Source organism: Psammomys obesus, unplaced genomic scaffold, assembly GCF_907164565.1.
Source record: "Psammomys obesus unplaced genomic scaffold, mPsaObe1.curated_primary_1811, whole genome shotgun sequence".
Classification (NCBI taxonomy): Eukaryota; Metazoa; Chordata; class Mammalia; order Rodentia; family Muridae; genus Psammomys; species Psammomys obesus.
In genome coordinates, this window is record NW_026596125.1 from 19099634 (window position 1) to 19114267 (window position 14634).

General features: G+C 40.6%; 1 protein-coding gene across 2 annotated transcripts in view; it reads right to left on the bottom strand.

Annotated features, from left to right (window-relative positions):
• The window catches only part of Rab11fip2 (RAB11 family interacting protein 2), a 39248-nt gene extending 24639 nt beyond the window's left edge, over positions 1-14609 (bottom strand). For both annotated transcript variants that reach the window (XM_055591619.1, XM_055591620.1), the window contains exons 1-3: positions 13906-14609; positions 8463-8905; positions 7072-7540 (exon numbers count right to left, since the gene is read on the bottom strand). In XM_055591619.1, the coding sequence (XP_055447594.1) occupies positions 7072-7540; positions 8463-8905; positions 13906-14258 (1265 nt within the window). In that variant the 5' untranslated portion in view covers positions 14259-14609. The remainder of the gene's footprint in view (positions 1-7071; positions 7541-8462; positions 8906-13905) is intronic.
• Between the last annotated feature and the right edge of the window lie 25 nt (positions 14610-14634).

A 14634-nucleotide genomic window follows, 5' to 3' on the forward strand; every position in this document is an offset into this window, starting at 1 on the left:
TTTGTCTTTTTTGTTACAGAGCTTTTTTTTTTTGGGGGGGGGGGTCTGTTTTCAATTTTAAAGACCATAAATATCAATTTGCATTAGAGAGTTAGCAAAAGGATGGCATGGTTGGTATCTGCAAATTAACCCAATGGGAGATGTGCCAATTAATGAGACCCATTATAATGAGTATTAGGATGACAGAGGGTAGAAAAGTTTCAAGTCATCTCTGGGGAGTCACACACAAGTTCTAGTCAGTGCTGTGGGAACTAATCACAGCCATACCTCTCACTCCCAGTCACTGTCACAAGAAAAACCCTGCAAATCCCGGACCACTAATGGATTAAGGCCCCTAAAAACATCACCCAAAGTTTACATTCTCAGTCTCATCAACAAGGCTGCAGGTTTTCAGCTACATAAACGATATATGGACCACAAGGACTAATGGACGCCATCTTTAGACACATATGAACAAACAGTAAATATTGCTACCAAAAATAAGCCTTATGCACAGTAAGTTTTACTGCTAAGGACTGCTTTAAACTCTCTCTCCCACTCTCTCTCTCTCTCTCTCTCTCTCTCTCTCTCTCTCTCTCACAGCCCATAGAAGACACTATCAAGGAAGATGTAACAGCTAGGAATAAGATCTTTTCTTTAGAATCACGTTTTTAACCACACACATTCTAGGTAACTAAATTTTTGGAGTTTCTAAGAATGATGTGACCCAGTTACAAACAGGGATGAACCTGATCTCAAAAAGAAACTACTTCCAAGTGAAACTGCAAAATATTAGTGATAGATATGTCTTTATCTTAGATACTATTTCTACACTTTCCTTAAACATTATTGGGTCTGAGTTCATTGGCTAGGAAAGACACAAGAAGGCTAGGGAGACAGAGGACTAGAAAGGCTGGAAAGGCTGTTGATGACAAATGAAATATCTGACCTAATAAAAGATCCAGTAGTAAAAGACAAAACTCATTGCCAAGTGAGTGCACAGCAATTGAGCAAGCTTTATCTGATATCGGAACTTCAATAAAGCAGGAAAAAAGAAGGAAGGAAGGGAGGGAGGTGGGAGAAAGAAAGGAAGGGAGGGAGGGAGGAGGAAAAAGGAAGGAAAGGAAGGAACATATTTTCTTTGTCAGTAACAGAACTTGTTTCCAAGACAAACAAAAAATGCCTTGTGTTATTTCTTGCTCACTGACTTCATTAGCTCTTCATATGAAGCAGGTTTTTATTACTGATGTTTTTTAAAAGCTCAAGGTGCCATCCTGGCAGCACAGGTCTGTAAGTTCAAGGTCAGCTTGGTCTCCAGTAAGCTCAAGGCCACCTTGAGCAACCTAGTGAGATCAAACTGTCTGAAAATAAAGAGGAAAAAGAGGGCTGTGGGTACAGCTGAGTGGTGGAGCACCCTAGGTGGTGAGCTACAAAAGGCTTTTTGTTTGTTTTAGTTTTTTAAGCAAGACACGAAGTAACTTTCTCCATGTTGTTATCCCATAACTAGGTAGAAGTGTGACACTTTTCAGACCTCCTCAGGAAAATCTACATCATGGGATATACACATTATCTTCTCAATAGACTAAGCACAATTTCTGAGTCATTCATCACAGCTGATGTCAGCTTTCATCTGTATCCTGACAGCCCATTTATCCTAAGTACCAGTCCCAGGTCAGCCTTGTCCTCAGTGTCTGCTACAGCTCAGGTGCCTCTTCCCTTCCAACACAGATAATCTTCTGTTTGTCTGTGGGTCTGTTTTAGCTAAACTGCCTTCCCTGTTGTGTTCTTAGGTAGGGACCATCCAAATCTGAGTTTATCAGCTTAACTCTGGACCCCCAGCTGTCAAAAACTGAGTATGTATGACTAAAGGGATACAATTTAGATCAGCAAGTTTTAAACCCAACTGGTCATGGGGGAAGTTTTGAAATCAGTGATTTTCCTTCAAGATGAGAAGATGCATATTTATCTGAAAGGAGGTCCAACAAACCATAATGACAAATCCAAAGAAGGGGAACACCAGGATTCTGCACCAGAGAACCTGAGTTCTTTGCATTGTGACACTTCTCCCCGCCTAAGCCCAGGAAAGGAAGATGGCACATGGCTTACAGCATCCTTGGGAAGCATCCAGAGAAACCCTCTAAGGACATGACCTTCTCAAGATGAGGCTCAGCAAAGACAAAGTTGGGTAGTAACAAAAGGCTGAACTATGATAAATCTTAGCACTTACACAGTGTTTGTTTTCAAGCTGCTATTTGAACCCACACTTCTTTAGCATTTCTGACCTGAGCTTTCTTAAGTAGAATAGGAGGCATTTTAACCCATCGCTCACTTAGCAAAATAAATAATGTTAAATGTGACTGCATGGGAACGTCTTATCCATGTAATTCTAGGAGCATTTGTCTTTCAAAGCCCAACTACTTGTTTCAAGTTTCTTGCCCTTCTGGGATCCAAGCTGATCTCCACTCAGCTTGTATGGAAGTGAGCACACTATTTCTGCCAACGATCAAGGAATATAGTCTGGTGTGGTAGTACATACATGTAACCCAACAATGAAGAGACTGAGGCTGAGGCTAGAGAATCTTGAGTTTGAGGCCTTGGGCAAAGAATGAATGAAAAAGACAAAAAGCCAAACACTAAGTAGTGGCTTTGTAGGTCACAAGTCTCTGACACATACCCAATAACTCATTCTAGCACCAAACATCCACACGAAGATGAGAATGGTTGTAATTCAGCAAAATGCCATTTAAGAAAAATAGTCAATAAGCCAGAGGTGGCCCATAAAACCTCTTTGGCCAATCCCTAGTTTAAGCATGGGAGAAGAGGCAATGAGGTCACGCAGAAGATACAGAGAAGGAAGCCAATATGCTATGTAGCTCCCATATCACCTCAGGCCTGAGCCAGAAAAATACAACAAAGTTGGTGGCTATGGAAGTGCTCAGGTATAATCTCAATGCATGGAACACTGAAGAAAGGGGAGCTCAAATCCAGCCCATCTTATTAATACACAGTGAGAGTCTGTCTGAAAAACAATGGTTAGGTGAATCCATCTGCCCACTTCCATTCTTCAGATTATTTATAATCTGTTTTTTGTTTTTGTTTTTCGAAGACAGGGTATCCTCTGTGTAGCCTTGGCTGTCCTGGACTTGCTTTGCAGACGAGGCTAGCTCGAACTCACAACAAACTTTGCCTCCCTGAATTTTAAGATTAAAGGCGTGCATCACCATGCCAAATCAGTATTTGAGTCTGTTGATAAAGAATAAGATTATCAATACCCCTGTGACTTTTGTCAATAAAAGGCAAGGGGAACAATTCCACTTCCCTATAAATGGCATGAATTCCAACTGTCCTTTCATACAGTGTCTGCCTAGACACCAGGTGCTGGATGAGCCAGGCTCTCAGTAGAGCCTGAACTGGAGTCTCACCCACACACGCTGTATACTAAACCAACTCCATTTCTCTCTAGGCACACAGCTAACTCCAGATCCTTACGGGCTGACAGTAAGAATGGGACCTGCCTGAACTCTGCAGACTCACGATTCTAGTCCTGGCACAGGACACCACACTGTGATGGATGGTCCCCACCTCTCCCTGTGGGAAAGAAAACTACAAGGCAGAAGAAGCCTGGCTCTGGAGAAATTGTGAGGCTAAGACACCCAATAGAACATCCATTTACTCCATTCCCCTCTTTCAGAAAACCCTGTGCAAAGCCACTGAGATCCGGACTTACTGCAGTTGATGCCAGCCTACCTGCCACACAGACACCACAACTATTTGCTTACTTCATAAATCTCAAATATTAGTGCAAAATCAGCTTTTTAAATCAACAGTAGGGACTTAACCTGGGACCTTGCACACTAGACAAGTCCCCTTAGCAATGAAGTACATCTTCGCCCGCTTATTTAAAAACAGGGCCTCATTAAGTTGCCCAGGCTGCCACAACCTCCTGAGAGCTGGGCTAACAAATATATGTTGACACACTTGCTTATTCTCTTAAATTTTAAACAATGTTTACATAAAAATGTACATATCAACCTTCTTGGATCCATTTTCAGTCTATTAGGAAGATCTCCACAGTTCACACTGGGCAGACAACAGGCAGAATAAAAGGAATGTTTCTGAAGCCTGTTTTGCTGTCATGTGTATGTTCTAATGTGGACTGCCTAGCAAGAACCACTAAGAGACTAAGAAGATGAATGACAAGAGACTAAGGTAAGAAGATGAATGACACAGGAGGGACGTGAGTGAGCTTCAGAGAGCAGTGCATACTTCTTCAGGAGATGAGCCTGTTTCACAGAACACTGAGTTTGGAAAACACTATTTCTCTCTAGCAGTGGGAAAGGCTGCAGGGAGAAAGCCAGTCTCCAGAAAGAACACTGATGGAGTGAACACCAGGGAGGAACCTTGTCTGCTGCAGCAGCCCAGCATGCAGCCTGATGAGGCTGCAGGAGCGACTCCAAGATGCAAAATGACATCTATTTTGTGGTTTCCAATGTGGTTTTTCCTCAGGCAGATGTTACATACATAAAAACTAAAACTTTAACTCCTAAAAATTATGTCTTAGTGACAGAGGATGGAGGAACATAAAGGAAATTCTCCAGGTCTACTGACATGTTTAATTGTTAGAGGACACTGACACAGTTCCCAGGCTCTTGCAATCACAGGAATGCCAGCTCATATACCAGCTTCTTGGCAATATCTTATGTTTTAAATTGACTCAGTAGTTTCAAAACCAGGTGTCACAAGAGTCTAGGAGATCTCTAAGTATGTTTTACTTAACATACTGGAAAAATAATTCACAAATACATGATCTAAAGCTTCAAAAGCCCTGGTCTGAATGCTACTTGATCCAGCTGGGATGACACTAAGGAATTCTAGACGCCACCCTGGCAAAAACGCTCTCATACTCCACCCACGCTAACACTTCTGTCTGGGCCCTAGGACCGGCACCTTTTGATTCAGTCCACTTACAGCCCACTGTTTGCACCCTAACTGGAGCCACCCATTAAGCACAAATGTTCTCATTTACCAGAAGGGTGACTTGTGACACAGACACTTCCAGGGATGCATGTTCTGTCTGCACACGTGAAGCCTCATAAGCACAAAGAAAAAATTCTAAAGTTAAAAAAAATCTATTCTTATAGATTTGTAACCATAGACTATAATATAATACAGCCCTGATTTTTGACAAAGCTGCTGTTAATGTTAAAGTAGAACAAAATAAAGCTGAAATCTATTGAAGGCCGTCTTCCCTATTAAAGCCCACAGCAGCCCAAGACATTAAAGACTTACGGGTACTTTTTTTTTTCATAATTTTAAAATATTATTTTCTAACGAGTTCTACTTCCTTGCTTTTCACTGACTATAAAATTACCTAGTTTAGTCAATTTCTAAGTTATCTTGAAGAGTTGTTTTCAATAATCTCCCACAAAAAAAAAAATAAAAAAAATGTTCAGAAAGGGGCACACTCCTATTTATTCCTGTATTAAGATCTGATGAAATAGAGACTACATGAAAAAGTATCAGCATGTCAGAACAGCACATCAATACTGTGACCTCCTCACTGAACTAGTGATACCACAAAATAAAAATCTGTTAATCTGAAGTATAGTCTATAGATAAAATTGAATGAATTTTTTTTTCCTAAAATTTTTCCTAAAATCACAGCAAATCCCCATCTAAATAATAAAAGAAAACAAAAACTAAGCACTTCCCTCTGGAAATTTCAGGTGTATGTTTTCTTAACACGGCATAAAAGAAATATATACGAGGGTAGGCCTTATGAAGGTGAGAGAGAGGTCCAAGATCAAGGCCTACCCAAGTGCCTGTTAATATTCCATCTTTTGTTTGTATTGGAACAGAACAAAAAGCACTAATTTTAAAGAAAAAAATACACCACAACATATTAAAAAAGACAGAGGTCATCTCTCCCTTACCAAGAACTCCTGGGACCCAAACTGCTTCAGAGTTTGGTTAGGGGGGGATTTTGGAATATCTGCATTGGCTTTACATGCAAAAAGCCAAAATATGAAATGTTCCAAATCTGAAACTTAGCATTCCGTCCGTGATGAAAGCATTAATACTGATACCATATCTCTACACAAAAGTGGATTAGGTTTCAAATCAAGGATGCTCAGCCTATTTGGTGCCTAGCTTTGTACTATGTGCTTTATGTGTTATTTACCCTCACTAAGTCCTATAAATTGCATGTTATTTTCTTTGCCTTAATGATGTAGATGCTGAGGTCTTCAGAGGTCACAGTACTACACAGCCAGGATTTCCACTCAAGTCTATATATTACCCATTACAGCAGAGGAAAAGCTTCCATTATGTGGCAAACACTCTTCCTCTACTGCCGTCTTCCACAATTACTTAAATTTTCAAGGTCATCTCTGCTTGAGATCCCTTAAGCAGGTCCAGCCTCGCTCACTCCTGCCGAAGCACTGACTTGAAGATGCTATGGAGTAAGCAGCAGTACACAGAAGAACCAGGGCTTCAGACTCCAACCTTCATCAGCTGATTATGCCTACAGCTACTTGTCGACCCAGGGCTCTGGTGAGTGTAGGTCACTGGACTACAGAAGACGTTCCCGACCAGAAGCTATTTCTGATGAGCCTTTTAATGAGGACAGCCAGCTCTACTACGGCAACACGAATGCTTCAGCCAGCATTTGCTAAAGAGCAGCCTGCTGACTGCTCCCGGCTCCCTAGCTGGCTCCAGACAGCCCATGACCTAGTCCCTGGGATGCACCTACAAACACAGTTCTGCTTTGAAGTCATGCCCATGGCCTATTCACTCTCAGTGGGTCTATAAAAAGCCATGCTGTTTTCTCCAAGTGCTAGGGTAGCTTTCTGGCTCCTGTAGGTAGGAGCAAACTAGGGTAGAGAGGCAGACACCTTTCTCTTTCTAAGGTAAAGCGTTCAATTCCAAGGATACATGCAAGCTACAACATTTACATCAATGATGAATTCTTAAAAAAAAAAAAAGAGGTTAAAAAATAAAAAATATAAAACATTCATGCATCTAAAAGGAGTATTTATTACTTTCAAGTACAAGGTTCCCCAAACAGCACACTCTCCTCTTTGGTGGGCTTACCTTGAAGATGACATTATAGTCGAAGCCCTGAATTTTGCTGTAAACGGATTGGTTGACTCATAATCAAAATAGTCCTGCCGATTTTCACTAAAAGCACTAGGTGATTTCAAGTCACACGGGCTCTCAGAGCCCCCGCTGCTGAGCTTGTCAGATCTTCTGCTCTCTTTCTTCCCTGTCACTCTCTCAAAGAGGCTTACTTTCTCCCGCTTCTCTCTCTTATTTTCTTTCCTTACTTCAATTGGTTTTGAAAATAAATTTGTAGTGCTGTCCCACGACTCACTGCTTTCTTCAAATGGATTCTTCTTCCTTGGCAGTGTTGCAAACTTTTGGGGTAATGAAGCAGTCACATTTGTAAATGGGTCACTCTGTCTTCCAAAAGAATGTTCACCTTCATCCACAGTGCCGCCAGGTTGGTTCAATTTAGAAGTATCAAAGCTTAGTGTTCGTCTGTGTGGAGACTTGAGGGTTCCTACAAACATTGTTTTTCCATTAGTAGGTGATGGGTGACGTGTGCTATTACACTATCTGACACATTCTGCTGCTTCAGAATGAGAGCAGTTAACTACAGACATTAACCCTCAAAACAATCTTAAAATTAGGTAAGGGATAGCATTAAGTAAATGGGCTAATTGTATCATTAGACAATTACTATCTTACTTGGCTCAGAAATCATCAGATGAGAAAAGTATAAAGTCAATCCAAAGGGCCTACAATCATGATCATGCTGAAGTCTTAAAACTTTTCCATCATTAGAATCTAATTTACTTTGCCCTGAATATAGATATTTTTCTAGTAATACTTTGATGGAATGGAATATATGCTGCAGGCTTATTTTCTTTTTCTTTTTGGTGTGTACATGGATACTGATGGAGGCCAGAGGTCAACCACCACTGTCATTCCTCAGGGACGACCCATCTTGTTTTTTGAGACAGGATCTCTGACTAGTGTGGAATTGGCCAAGTAGTCTTGGTTGGCTGGCCAGGGAGCTCCAGGGATGCACCTGTCTCTAACTCCTCAGCATGGGATGACAAGCCTGCACCAGCTCCTGTTTGGCTTTCTAAATGTGGGTTTAGGTATCGAAACTCAGGTCCTCACACTTTTAAGGCAGGTACTTTACCAACCCATCCTGCTGGTAAGCTTTTGAAACAAAGAAATGAAAGCCAAGAAGAGGCCAGGCCATGAAAAAAGACTAGGATCACCGCATGATACTGTAATACAAATACAGTACAAGCAAGCTTGCCTCCAGGGAATGTACCACTTGGGGCTTAGAAGTATTCAAACAATATTAGTAAATGACTGACTTTAGAAAACACTACTTTTTGTTTTCTAACTTTAGAAGTTATACTACATAACACACGAGGGAAGAGACAAGGAAATGAGGTGCCACTTACCAATTTCTGGAACAACTCCAAAGGGCTCTATCTGGCGACTGAGAAGATGTGTTGGACCTACAGTGCTAGACTTCAGTTTTTCGGAAGATAAGTGGGAGCCAGTTAAATCAGACATTGAATGGGCAGAAGAGAGCCGCTGAGGACCCAGAAGAAAAGGCTTTTTTGGTTTGGATTTCATCTGCATTTCGCCGCTTGAAAATTCAGTATTGGCATCGGGAATGTGAGTGCTTGGAATGATTGCAGAAGATGTGTCAGAAAATGTCCCATCATTTTTTCTCCCTTTCATCTTATCTTTCAATTTTGCAAAAGGCGATCTTGTCTTATCCTTCATTGACAAGTCAAACATACTTGCTGTCATATTGTTTCTCATAAATTGAATATTGACCTTTATTTCACCCCTGTTTTTTATTCTTTTTCCTTGTTTGGATTCTAATCTAAACCACCTTAAAGAGAAGAAAGAGAGCTGATTGTAACATATAATGATGGCAGCAGCAGCTCTATTACACGCAGGCAGCGCTAGGTAAAGTGAACACACATCTATCTACACACTGAAGGAGAACCAGTCAACCACAAGTTTCTAGTTTTATTCATTGTTTAAAAAGAAAACAAATCAAGCAAACAAACCGGTCCCAGTTTCTGCAAAGTGACACACACCACAGGAATGAGTCTTTGGAGAGTATGTAAAGGGTTTTAGATAAACTTTCCCCTCATGATTCAAAAAACCATCATCAAAAATTCTTATCAACAACAGCTAATTATGTTTCCATATGGGACAAGTGTTACTAAAGGCCTAAGGATATGCTTAACATTCAAAGACACTGAGCCAGAAACTTTGAAAATAATCATCATTCCCAATTATTTTTGCGTACCGTAAAATGACAAATAATGATGACATTTAAATAAAATACTTAGCCCTTATCCCAAAATATGATTTATATTAATAAGAAAAATTATTAACAATGGGGATAGTACATAAGTTTGCTAATCATTAAAACTCCAAGTATCATTACTCATATAAAATGGGCATAAGCCTTTTCCTGAATAAAACAGACAAAATGAGTAAAATGTAAGAAGTGATAAACAATAAATCTTGTAAAGTTTTCAGAGAGTAAAAAGCTCAAATGATTCCTGCCAGAAAGCTATTGACTCTGTGAAATATAAAGGACTTGACCAACAAAGCCTGACTTCAGCTTTTGAGCACTTCTGTGTCATGCTGCCAATTTTTAAGTGATCTATATAAGAAGCAGGGCTTGCTTTGGTTTGGTTTACAATATTTTTATCCAAGAAATTCTGCAGTTGTTGCTGTCACTAGCGGCCACTCTACAAGGCATGCCCGAACTGGCAACATGTTGCCCCAATGCTTTCCTATCATTTGGTGATGGAGGCTGAGCCCCGTTATGGAGACATGCTGTTATTTAAATACAGCTGCAGCGGAGGGCAATGAGTTTGCTTAGCTATAGAGCAATTCAGACATGACTTTATATCACTTCTTTTTCTTGTTGTTTGCCAACAGGATAACTAAAAGATGGCTAGATTTGCTATATATCAAGCCAAAGATGGGCACACAGGAAGGACAAAGCTGACACAACTCTATATTGCCTCCCTGATGGTAACAACGTTTCCTGGGTAAATTGAAATAACTCAGTCAGTTAAGACGTATCATACTGATGCCAAAACAAGCAGTTTCTTGCAGTAGGAACTGTAAGAAACAATAGAACGGTTTATGACAGAATGCATTATTCTAAGACCCTACACTAAGAAAAAGTTAATACAATGATAACATCTAAATAGCATTGAGAATAAGAAATGGTGGCAATGAACTATGGATTGGAGAACACCAAATACAAACAGGAGCTCTCAGAGCACCTCCAAATGATGCCAAACTACATATGCCAGAATTAACTTAGGGTTACTACTTCTGACGGGTGATACCTGAGAAATAGTCTAAAATCTCAGGCTACATAAAAAATGATGGAATGCTCTTTAAAATAATGTGCATCGTACCCCCCACAAGCAACAAAAACATACACATGGAATTTATAACAACTTGATAAAAGCCACCTTGAGGAAAATATAGCAATGGCCCCCAAAATGGAAGGGGGTGAAATAAGAGCAAATTAATGATCTATATTAATCCCCTTACTTTAGTGATAAAGAAACGGAAGCAAGGAGAATGGCAAGCCATTCCCTAAGTCAGATAGACGCCAGTATGAAAAACATGCGAAGCTGATGAAAAGCATCTGCAGGAAAATACAAGCTCATCCTCACTGATGAAGCACGCGTGCTAATAAAGTTAGCCACATGGCCACCACACATAACAGAGCACTGTGTTTAACCAGAAGGCATGAGGGACGGAGAAGGGGGTAGGAGGGGAATATCCATGCTCTCCTCCTCTCCTTGAGAGACGGCAAGCTCCTTGAGGGCAGCTTGCTTTACACAAAAAAATTCATTCTATTTTTTATTTCTAAACCATCTTCATAAAATCAACAAGACTCAACTCCAAATATGAGTGCCTTGTACCATTTTTGTTTTAGTAGGAAACTCTAAACACCTATGCAAGCTTTAAAAAATAAACAATGCATTTGAATCCAAGTGTAAAAACTATGAATTTTCTTTTCCACCCCTATAAAAACAAAACAAAGCAAAACCCTGCAGAGAACTCTGATAAACACGCTGATTTACAGGGTAGGCCTGACAAGTAACTTTAGCTGTTCTGTTTTGAAACTGATCTTAATGAGAACTTCAAGAATCCTGAAATAGTGTTTGTTTTCCCAGGCTTCAAAGGGACAAATGAAGACACAGCACTTGGGAGTTGCTGGATAAATGCCGACTCTTTTCCACCTCTGGAGTGCTGGGCTGAAATGGTATATGGCTTCTGTTCAATTTCCAGTGGGCACGGGTCCATGTCCAAGACTACCACACATGTGGGAACAATTCCCAAGCAATCGGTGCTGTGTGGTCAGAAACCGGACAAGACTGGCATTGAGGAAGCCAGAGACCAGGAGGCAGGTGCAATACAGACAGACACAGATACACACACATATCCTAAGATCTACATATGTGCAAGTCTCACCTGACTTTAGGTACTCTATTATTAATTTCTGAGAACACTAGGAAAAAATCACCTACTTGGGCTGTTAAAAAAAAATCAATGGATATTACATTAGAGCATCAATGATTTTCCCACTCTATTATTAAACACTGTGTTATTGCCAGAACCAACCCAGACATCTATTAAAGAAGGCAAATGTGAGAGTTCTCTTTCTGCTCAAAGGATTAGACTCACCCTTCCCCCACTTAAAAAAATAATAAAGTAATATATATTCAAAGTATAAAAATAAGTTAAAATAGTTTTAAGCACGACCCTTTCTGCCTCTTGAGACACATGGAAGACACGATGTAAACACTGTCGTGTTCACTGTCGGAAAGTACAGTGTCAACCAGCAGTTCCATGGACGTCTCAATCAGCTGCTGGCCTTCACCACTCATTCCCCTTTTCCAAAAAGCACGTGGGAATATGCTGACAAGGGTTAGCAACGTACAGAATAGTAAATGCTTTTCCTTTAATACACTGGTGGCTCAAGTCTGTGTCTTACTGTGCCACATGTGCAGCTGGGCTGGGAAAGGAAGCTATTAAATATATTAAAAATCTAGAAATATTAGCAATAAAGATCCCTCATCAAATCCACAGTTCCCATTTAGTCACCCCCACAAACAGTAAGGGCTTAAGAACACATGAAATCCCTTCGTATGCAGTAACATCTCAAACCCTGGTGATAGCAGTTCAGAGCCTCTCCCCTCCAAAAGCTGTCCTTGGTTTCACAGACAGACTACAGTATTATTGTTCATGGTTTAGTTTATTGGAACTGCGAAGCTGCCAAAAACGGAAATAAAACAAGAAAGTTTTAAAAGGGTATTTTATTCTCAGGATCTATCGATCCACACTTGGGCCTATTTAACTTGGGAATTTACATTTGAAAGGTCTGCAGTATGTTATCATTAATATTAAAAGTACTGTTTAAAGCACGGTAAGAAATTGGAAACTGTAGATACTTAAAAGCTCACAGTCAAAACACTTTAGAGGATATATACTAAATCACCCCAAACTGACAATCTGGGACAAATTATTTGGTTATTATTCATTTCCATTTTAAATCTGATGAAGAATCCTTCAAAAAAAGTGAACGTGACTTAAGTAAGTATCAAGAAGTTTAAAATCATTAAATATAATTAAACTTTTCTCTTTTTTCCTCTTATTAATTTTTTTCTTCTTACATTTCTAGCATTTTATCTTGCATACATTAAATCTTAGGAAAAGACTTTATTTAAAACAAAAACAATTCCTACTAAGTTAAGTTTGCTGGTAGGTTTTATAAGAAAAAAAAGAGAAAAGATCATTATTTTTAAAATATAAAAAATTAATGTGAACTTTAAAATTATCACTATAAAAAAAAAAGCACTCTAAAGGATAGGTAGATAAACCTGCATCAGGAATGTCTGAAGGGGAAAAAAAAAAACTATCTGGGAAAAGTGAAGTCCTGGGTAAGGTCCACCCAACCTCCTCTCATAAACTCCAGCCATCTCAGAACGCCTTCTGCACACTGTGAGCTGTTCGTAAGGTAAAGCATGTGAGCATGTAAGCTAAGGGATGGGCAGAAGACCTACCTTTCTAACATGCTACTTGTTTCAACTTGCGTTCTTAAACTAAGTATATCTAAGTTAGGCTTGGAAGTTCTATTTCAAAAGCCATGTTGTCACTGAAGAAGTCATTAAATCACTGCATCACAAGACTTTAATCACTGTCTCCAACCTTACAGCAGTTAATTCGATCTGAACAATAGCTCCACTATACTGCACATTCAAAGGGAAAATGTCAGTGGGTTCAAGACTGGAGATGTCTGTGCAGACTTCCAAAACTTTTTTTTTTCTTTTAACAACTTTCTCCTCTATCAAGAAGTACTGACCCCGAAAACTGATGGCGCAAAAATAAAGGCCAATTATTTACAAGGCTGCAATACAGAGTTCTAAAATTAGCAATTTATCTTTTGACAGCCTTTATTAGTAATTTATCTTTTAGCAATGCTCAACAAACACAGATCATTACATTCATAGATTTAATTTTCTGGTTTCCCAGTTCATGCTCTAGGCCTCTTATAAAAAGCATTTTATAAAATCCAGTGCAAAATATTCCATTGTTTAAGAGCTGTTTACCTCATACAACGAGAAAAAAAAAAAAATGTATCACTAGCCACTCCGCTTTAAAAAAAAAAATAATTTCAGAACAAAGGCTATTTTTACTTCAAAGTTATACAAATCGAAGTGCTCAAAACTGGATCCTATTTCAATTCCAAAGACCAATGCCTCAAATATACTATGTTCAAGAACAGTAAATCCATATGACATATTTAAGCGCCCAAAATTCAAAATAAATTATACAACTTACTCTGTTTTCCTTCTTTGTTTGTCCTCAAAGATGTCATTGAGATTGATTGCCACCTGCCCTAAAAACTTATCCAGCCCCACCAGGGACCTGTGCATCACTATGAGGAAAAGGATGTATTTCTCCGGGTTGCCCTGCATGAGCAAGCCAGGCAGCTCAAAGGAGGCCTCCTCCTTCCAGACCGGCTCCAGGGTTTTCTCCGCTACAGATGTGGAGTACTTTTCTTTACCCAACTGAATTATGGTGTACGTGTCATTGGTGCCACTTTTGCCTTTTGGCTTCAGATCTTTAGCTTGAAGCACTGTGACCTGGACGTGGGTTGGAAACCACTTTTGGGCTTGCTGGGATAGCATCATTCTGGGGGATTTGTTTTGTTTTGTTTTTCGGTTTTGTTTTTTCTCTGCGCGAGTTCAGAAGCGCAGGCAGCGCCCCTCCCGCGGGGAGAGCCGGCCACCCGACCGCTGCATCCTTACGGGCACCTCAGCGAGCTGGGGCGTCAGGGCTGCCACCGGCGCCCCAAGGGCTGATGTCAAAATGAGCGGCGGGGCCGGCCGGGGCCGCCGCCGCCGCGGGCGTCCCTTTCTTCCGTAGAAGCACAGGGGCCCACATCACCTGGGCGCGCTGTCCAGGCCTCGGCGCGCAGCCCGGCGCCTCGCGTGGCCCCCGACCCGGGGCCCGCGCCCCCGCGGCCCGGCCTCGCCCCGCGCGGCCCGGCTCCTCCTCCGACCCGGC